Below are 9,000 nucleotides of genomic sequence, written 5' to 3'. Positions count from 1 at the left end.
TCATGGCTTGTCATGTATATTTTATTTACTTGAATTGCCCCTCGCATGGAGGGAAAATGAGGGTGTTTTTGGTCATTTTAGCTTGAGGTTCCGTCAAAATTCAAAAGGATATGGAGAGAACTTATAGAACTATAGAAGTAGGCAAAAGACATACTCCTATATGTTTCAAGGCATCGTACGAAACCTCTGTCTCACCACTTTATCCATGTTTTGGTAGATACTATATAGTACTCAATTGGGGAATTAAAGGAATTTTCCTTGACAAAGCAACTTTTGTTGTAGAGAGATTGTTTGATACTTTCCCATCAAGGGGTACTGTTGCTAAAGACCTTGTGGTCTTGTGATCTAGTGGTACTCGGTGTCTCGATTTACACTCCCACATATAATAGGAGTGAGTTTGAATCTCAATGAAGACAATTATTAATTCGTACTTTAGTAGGTTGAGAAAGTAGTTATAAACAGATACTACATAGGAACAGAGTCAGTAGTACTCAAAAAAAACATACAGTGTGTATTGTTCCATAATGATATTCCAAATTAGATTACAGAAAATTTTAACGCAGAAAAATCGAAGTTAAACCCGTTACTACCATCGTCGATTGAAAACTAGGATAAATACATCAAATGATTAAATGCAAGACTGGCAAATACTCATGACTACATATTAGAAACTTACGATTCATGAGAATAAAATCGAAGGGTTCTATTTAGTTCAAAATAAATCAAGATCATTGAAAATCATTGTACTAGCAATGTCAAGATGAAACATCATGTCGGTAAAAACTCAACACCTTCCTCATAAACTAATAAATCTCCATAAAAGACTACATTCGGGGTAGATTGTAACATACGCAGGTGAAAATACTCAGAAATTAAGATGCAACTATGGTTTCATGATTTTGGGTATGTTGTTCACTCATCGTCATCCTCATCATCATCGTCGTCATCTCTTCCAGCAGCAGCATTTAGGGCATTCAGTCTCTCGATCAAACGAGCTCTCCTCTCTTCATAAGTTAGCTTCTTAAGGTTGTACCTGCATCAAGTAAACCAATGAACATGTGAATAACCACTCTCGTTATAACCATATGTAATCAACAATTGCTTGTTTGGGAAAACTCAATCGTTATATCGTGGACTAGGGTCCATATATGTAATCAACAATTGCTCGTTTGGGAAAATTCAATAGTTATATCGTGGACCCTAGATTAATACACAGAATTTGACTTCATAAGATACAAAACTCATGTTCATAATGCACAAAATTTATGTTCATAATACACACACATAAACACGATATAATGAACATGAATTTTGTGTATTATGTTAAATGTTTGTGTCCTCAGCTATATAATAATGTGCATTATGAGCATGAATTCTGTACTTTATGAAGTAAAATTCTATATATTGGACCAGGGTCAATAGTGCACTGTGGACCAGGGTCCACGATATAAATCGCCGGGAAAATTAGATAACAGAAAAAGAATGACAGACCTCTTGTGTTCCTTAGGAGGCTGCTTCTCGGATTTCTTTGAGCTGGGATCAGCACGGATAGCCGCATGAACCTTTTTGTACAACTGCTCAAGGTTATCGGCATCAATACCCTTTTTGATGTATGCACTAAATACAGACTGGTACTTTTCAGGCTCATCTTCAATCAGATTCTGCATGCCCAAAAATGAAAAGAGAAACACTGAAGAAGGTTGAAATGCTAATAAAAGCAACTACATGCCTTAGATAAACAATGAATTTCTCAGCTTAAAATGCTAACCATAACTGATCCAAGAAAGATCTTATAAGCTATAACTGAAAAAATCGCTAGGCGCTCATCGGATAAAATTATATTTCAACTCACCCTCATGTATGCAGCAACATGGCCTCCATAGATGTACTTGCGGTGAACCTCAGCATCAAGTTGTTTGGAATCCTTGCTGAATCCAGCAAACCTCTTGTCACTGTGAGGAATGTCAATTCCACCATCTAGTGCGCCCTGAAATAAATAGAGTATTAAACATCCACCACATTACACTAAATATAAATCCAATAACATAAATCCCGACTTTGAAACCATCAAAGTCACTGATTCAGAATCAGTACTTACACTAAACTACAAATTAATCCATTCACAAGGCACAAGGAAAACAAAAAGACATTGTATACCGCATTAAAAAAATGCTCTACAAAAGCTAATATAAGATTTCCAGGTAGAGTACAAAAGTGGCGGTAAAAAAAGGGAGCCATTGAACAAGTTATGGTGAAACCCAAGATATACTCCCTCCATCCCATTTCATCTGTCCTACTTACTATTCATTGGTCAAACCAACACTTCTTTCTTTGTTTATTTTCTTTAGTATTTTTTACTTAACACTTCTTTCTTTGTTTATTTTCTTTAGTATTTTTTACTTATTTTTAAATTTAATTTTTTGTATTCAATAGTACTTTTACTTATTTTTAAATTTAATTTTTTGTATTCAATAGTACTTTTCATTGAACAAGTTATGGTGAAACCCAAGTTATACTCCCTCCATCCCATTTCATCTGTCCTACTTACTATTCATTGGTCAAACCAACACTTCTTTCTTTGTTTATTTTCTTTAGTATTTTTTACTTATTTTTAAATTTAATTTTTTGTATTCAATAGTACTTTTAGTGTAATTTCTAAATATATAAATTTTGTATACTAATACTAAACTTAATATTATGAAAAATTGAATTAAAAATAACTTCAGTTAAACCTGTTAATCGAACCAGACACAAAAAATGGGACAAAAGGAGTGCATGCTAAATGTAAACAGGACATTAAAAGCATGGTTTTAAGAGACAAATATATTACCTTAAGAGCACCAAAAACACGATTCCCAGTGGTAGTTCGAATTAGACCAACATCCAAAAGAGCACGGAAAGGCATCCTGCTTTCACCAGGTTCAACAGAATAATCCTCTCCAGTGGCCTATACAGAATAATAGTTAAAATTTCAACATTAAAAAAAAACAGAAAATTACTCAGGAGCAATCCAGGCATGCAATTAACAATTCACCTCAACATTTCCTTCATACTCTTCAGCCATTTCAAGCTTTTGGAGAAGTCGCCGAGCCAAGAGAAGTCCAGTGCAGTAAGCTACATTCACAAGTACAAAGATTAGAACCGAACATTTGAAAATTAAAGGAAAAACGTAAAACATTTACAAAAAGGCTGCCACAGTTACCTGCAGCATAATTTGTGAGGCCAACCTCAAGGCCATAACGAGGCAGTTCATGGGCATAAGCAGAAGCAAGAATCATGTCACCGGCAATACTCGCAGATACAATTTGTGCAATTATATCCTTGTTGGTCTATGTACGGGTTAAGGTAATTAAGAATGTAAAACGCAGCACAATTATTCCCGAAGTCTCGCATTACCACACTAACCAGTAAGCCACCCCACATAAAGCAAGAGAAATGTAAATAAAAAAGTTAGAAAAATATTTAAGAAATGTGTGGATACACACAAGAAAACCATTCAATATAGAAAAAGCAATAGCACAAACAAAAAATGGTAAAGTAAAAAGAGACACTCAATGGATGTTAACGATGTTACATAAATAAAACAAAAATTGCATTGGGATACAAATCGGACAACAAATCTGTATTTCGGAGTGTTGTACTTGTTCTTGTCCTGATTGATCAGCCTATTCCTAGCACGATAGTCGGTCTTGCCCTCTGCACAAGAACAAAAACATGAGTGATTTGAAAAAATAATCATGGAAGAAGATGAACAGCATTAACAAGATCAAATTGTACCTCTTCTTCTCTTGAACTTGACCTGGAATCGCTTGAAGTAAGCTCTTGTCTTCTGGACTTTGATGAAGGCCTGTGAAGTTCAACAATGTTGAGCACATGACATACATATAAGCGTGCTACATGCCTAGACTAAATGTAATGCAAAAAATTATCTGAAATTTCCTCACATATGAAGTGTAAAAATTCCTACACTAGATGTCAAAAATGCTCTGGGTAAGTAGAGCTTCATAAATAAATAAAATCCACCTCAACAAAAAATAACATAAAACCAAAATCTGAAACATATATTTAAGGTTTTGCTGAATGCTAACTAAGATTCTCTTACATTTAAACAGATGATATGGATTCAACTAAGAAACAAAGTTGATATTTAAAATCACAAATAAATTGAAGGTCCTAAGTACGCATATTTGCTCAATTAACATCACGTATAGAGCATTAGAGCCTGATATATAAATTTATCATCAGAAAAACCACCAGTAACATAGAAATCTACAACAAAATTTATCAACTTATCAATTAAACACTACTTCACAGCTTAAGCTATCAACACATCAGCTAAAGAAGGTTGGGATAACAAGTTCAATCAATCAAATATTATATCATGTAAGAAGTTATATGCAAGCAAAAACAAGCTCAATATTAACAACAGAATGAAAGTTTGAGCCTATAGAAATTTCACGAATTCAGATTACAAAATGATACTAATAACTCTTAAAACCAATTGTTTTTTATCCTTTGTTATTCAACTTCTCAACAATCATACATTGAATCAACGTCAATAACACACTACAATAACATTTACAGGAACCGCAAAATGAAAAAAGGAAATAAGCAGTGTAAATCTAACCATTGTTAGAGCTCCGATAGACTCCGCCGCCGAGTGGTTGTCGGGAGGGAAGTAGAAGAGGGATAAAAAGGAGAGTGAGAAGAGCTGCGATGGGAGCTCAAATAGCTACTAAACCCTAGTGTTTCAATGGCCATTAAATCTACGGTCACGATTGAGTTTAACATCAGCTCTCTATTTGACGGGCTCGAATATCTGGACTTCCCAGCCTATTGGATTACATACCGGCCCAGTTTAAATAGATAGGAAAATTATGCTATGGACCCGGGTCTACCTTGCAATGTGGACCTTGGTCTATGTTCACAAATTTAAAACTCCATATTTATAATTTTAGATCTCGTTATACAAAATTATATTACTTAATATTTATAACTTTTGAACTCTAAATTCTCAATTTTGTTATATAAATTCAAAAATTGTGTTATACTGTTGAACATAAAATTTTGATAGTGTTGAATATAGAGTTATAAAATTGTGAACGTGGAGCTATGAAATTGTGAACATGAATTATGAAATTGTGAACATGGAATTATGAAATTGTGAACATAGACACAGAGTTCACCTTGCAATGTGGAATCGGATCCATGGCATAACTAACTGAGATAAATAGGTAAATTTTTCTTTTTAGAACAAGATAATGTTTTTTTTAGTTAGGATTTTATGATTTTGACTTTTGAGTTGTCACTTTTTTACTAAACCTTATTTCACAATCTGGCTGGCCGCCCGTGATAGTTGAAATTTGTATTCTTAATTTCTTTGTGCTCACCAACACCAATATATATAATTATAATTATTTATGTTAATATTTTTTTTGAATACTATTAACTCTATTACAATGCAGTATCTATTCATAACTACTTTCTCAACCTATTGAAGCACAAGAGTCAATATTGCCGTATAAAGGGAAGGGTTTGATGCCACCCGACCACAAGGCCCTTGGCTTATTTGTGTTAATATATTATTATATTTGTTTTATTAATAACAATATTTTTGACTTGATTATGATTCGATACTCAAACTTAATTTAATCACATATATCATCTTCACATGTATTTTAATTTTTTTAATACTTATATATTGGATAATTAAATTTTGATGAAATCATTATATAATCTATAATTTTGTAATAAAGTAATTTTTTAAAATATTTTTATTGCCTATTAAAAAAAGAAACATACTAATAAAAACCATAATCTCTTGACATGTTTTTCAATTAATAGTTGTATATACTAAAAGAACTTTTCTAAATTCGCTATTAACTGTGTTTGTATTTTTTAAATTTTATTGATCTACACAATTATTTTATTTATTTAATATTAAATTTTATTTAATAAAGTGATAGCTAAAATATGATAAATTAAACTACGGATATTTAACATCTATATATATAGTTGATGGTTTTATTGTGACCGGGTCCACCATAAACCGGGGGTATAAAGGTACAGAACGGAGGTAGGAAAATAGTAGTATTAATATACGGCGCGCTAAGCCCAAGATAGTACGTACAAAGCCCGAGATATTGGCCGAGAATTGCGGCCCAAATAATAAATAAATAGTACAAGCTATAGCCTAGGGAATGGACTAAGAATAATACTATAACTACTAGGAATCAAACCCTGGTATATAGGTTGAAGGTTAGGAACCCATACCACTGGACTAGGGGGGATTAAGTGATTCCCGAGGTCATGTCTTAAAGGGAGGGAAGGGTGCCTTATATAGTGTAGAGGCTCTTCTGGATTGTTGACAAGTGTACGTCATCGGATGACCTTCCCTATCTATCCTCCACGTGTCCCTACATGCCCTGGTTTCTTTACCCACGTCTTCACCTTCTCACCCACCATCAATACCACCCCTCCTTTCCCCATACTACCAACCCCCGCGATAGGGGGGTGCGCTGGGGTGCATGGTCCCCTCTAGCCACACCATGCCACGGAGAGATCAGTGGGCTCACCTTGTTGGTCATGTGTCATCCAATAGGGTCCAATCACTACCCCTTCCATATCTCCATGCCACGACCTCGAACCTGCACCAACCCAAACTACCACCCCTGCCAGTGGGGGTGCCATTGGTACTTCAGTGGATACTTGGACCCTGCTAGCCACGCTACTTCATGGGGAGTCCGATGGACTAATCTTGCTAGCCATACACTAGCCGGCAGGTCCAATTACCAACCCCCTTAATGTCATGCCATACCGCACCACTCTACACACAGCAATGCACCACAGCTCCCTACCTCAAGAAGAGGGGGCGTGAGTGGCACGCTCGACGCCATACTAGGGGCGTGAGGCACGCCTCAGCCGCCCGGGGCCAGCTCCCCAACCGACGTGGCCACCCAGGTCAGCGGCACCCCCCATGCAGTACCCTAGAGATGGGGGTGTAGGTAGGGTGCGCGAGGGCGCACCGTACATGCTGGACACACTTCTTTATTTCCATAGCCCAATAGTCTTCCAGTATTCTTGTTGGGCCAGCATCTTAGCAATACAAATAGACACCTCGCTTGGGGCCAAGACCTTCCAGATGAAATGGGCCCCCGGGTACCCATATCCCCATCAATAGTATATATCTCACTAATGAACGTGTAAGAATTGTTTGATACAATGTAATAGATTTAGTTTTGTAAAATATTTTTAAAATGCTAATAATAGCATAGAATGCTCTATCTTCATATAAACTTTCCAAATGTTTTGTACTCAATAAGATTATCAAATATAACACATATACACACCTTTAGGCCTGTACATATTGTTTGAGTTGTTATGCCATGGACTCGGGTCCACGTTGCAAGGCGGATCAAAGTCTATGTTCAAATTTTAAAATTTTATGTTCACAATTTTAGAACTATATATTCATAATTTTTAACTTTATATTCACAATTTTGTTATATAAATTCAAAAGTATAATCCTGCAGAATTTTCAAGACTCAAATACCATTAAATCGGTAATTAAAACAAGGGAAAATATCTTCTTCTTCTTCTTTCCTTAATTATATACTTATACCATTTTCTTTCTCTCAATTATTAATGTATACATATTTATCTCTCAAATCTACTATACTAATAAGAGCCAAAGAGAGTTAGGGCTAAAATGGGTAGAAAAAATGGCGGTCAAATTATTTAATCAAATGGATGGTTCAGATGAATTATTTAATCAAATAGATGGTTAAGATAATTCGGATTAATATTATTCATAGAGATTACCTAATTTAACCTTACTTTTATGATTATCCGTTAAGTTTTCCGTTAAATATTCTCTTCTCCATTAATATTCCGTTAACTTTTAACTTACCCATTAATTCTTATAAGAAATGTCTTAGGTTCGAACCTCATCTCAATCAAATTTGACATAATTAAGTTTCTCAATCTATTTACTCTTATTAAATTAAATAAATTAGTAGCTACAACAAAAAATGATACATATGTATTTTTTTAATTTAGAATTATGTGTCTACAATACCTTTATTTAAAAAAATTATTCACTATCAAAAAATTAAATTAAATAAGAGAAATAATTTCATTAGTTATATTGTCTTTATTTTCTCTCATGCAAATATTCTTTACATTCAAATTTATCAATTGATATTCATTATATTGTCCATTGTCTTATTTTTACAATATCTTGTAATTAAATATCAAAGTTATAGTACAAACTAATGTTATATATTTATTTACCAAGTATTTTATTAATACTATGAAAAAAAATTTAAAATAATTTGAAGCTAATTATATTAACTACTTGGGGATTGGTTGACAAAGAGAGTACTCAAATAACCCAACAAATTGAAGCAAAATCGCTCTATTTTACTCTTATTGAATTAAATAAATTAGTAGTTACACCAAAAAATGATACATATGTATTTCTTTAATACAATGAAAAAAAAAATTAAAAAAGAATAGTTTGAAACCAATCATATTAACTACTTGGGGGATTTGTTTGACAATGAAATTACTCAAATAACTCATTACCCAGCAAATTGAAGCGAGAAACTACCTTTTTAATATCTTTAGAATATATAATATTTTAAATTTTCAAATTTTTATTAATTTATTTAATCTTTTTTCTTAAACTATGAATTTCTTTATCCACAATAACTCATTTAACAATAATGGTTGAACCAAATGAACCCCAAACAGAACACCTAAAGGAAAGTCCATATCTCCTATATCATAATCTCATTGCATGACGTTGTCATCTATGCTACCAACAATAACCGAATTGCAAATAACACACTACCAACAAAAAGGAAGAGAACAAATAGTAAAGATGAAGACAATGACAATGTTACTCAAAAGAGAATTAAGAACACTTAGAAAAATTCAAATGAAAAGTAATATTTATTTAGACTATCATTTTTAGACCAAATATTTAGACTATCGGTT

The 9,000-nt window shown here is 33.5% G+C and overlaps 1 protein-coding gene across 1 annotated transcript; it reads right to left on the bottom strand.

Annotated features, from left to right (window-relative positions):
* Positions 1–662: 662 nt before the first annotated feature.
* Positions 663–4,764, bottom strand: LOC116005118 (60S ribosomal protein L5-like). Its single transcript, XM_031245363.1, has 9 exons — positions 4,628–4,764; positions 3,778–3,847; positions 3,605–3,696; positions 3,203–3,329; positions 3,035–3,114; positions 2,831–2,947; positions 1,853–1,987; positions 1,492–1,661; positions 663–1,033 (listed from the first exon to the last, which is right to left on the bottom strand). The coding sequence occupies exons 1-9, from the start codon at positions 4,628–4,630 to the stop codon at positions 913–915; spliced, it is 915 nt and encodes a 304-aa protein (XP_031101223.1). The 5' UTR covers positions 4,631–4,764; the 3' UTR covers positions 663–912.
* Between the last annotated feature and the right edge of the window lie 4,236 nt (positions 4,765–9,000).

This window comes from Ipomoea triloba, chromosome 14 (assembly GCF_003576645.1).
Source record: "Ipomoea triloba cultivar NCNSP0323 chromosome 14, ASM357664v1".
NCBI classification, from domain to species: domain Eukaryota; kingdom Viridiplantae; phylum Streptophyta; class Magnoliopsida; order Solanales; family Convolvulaceae; genus Ipomoea; species Ipomoea triloba.
This window is presented reverse-complemented; position numbering and strand designations above follow the sequence as displayed.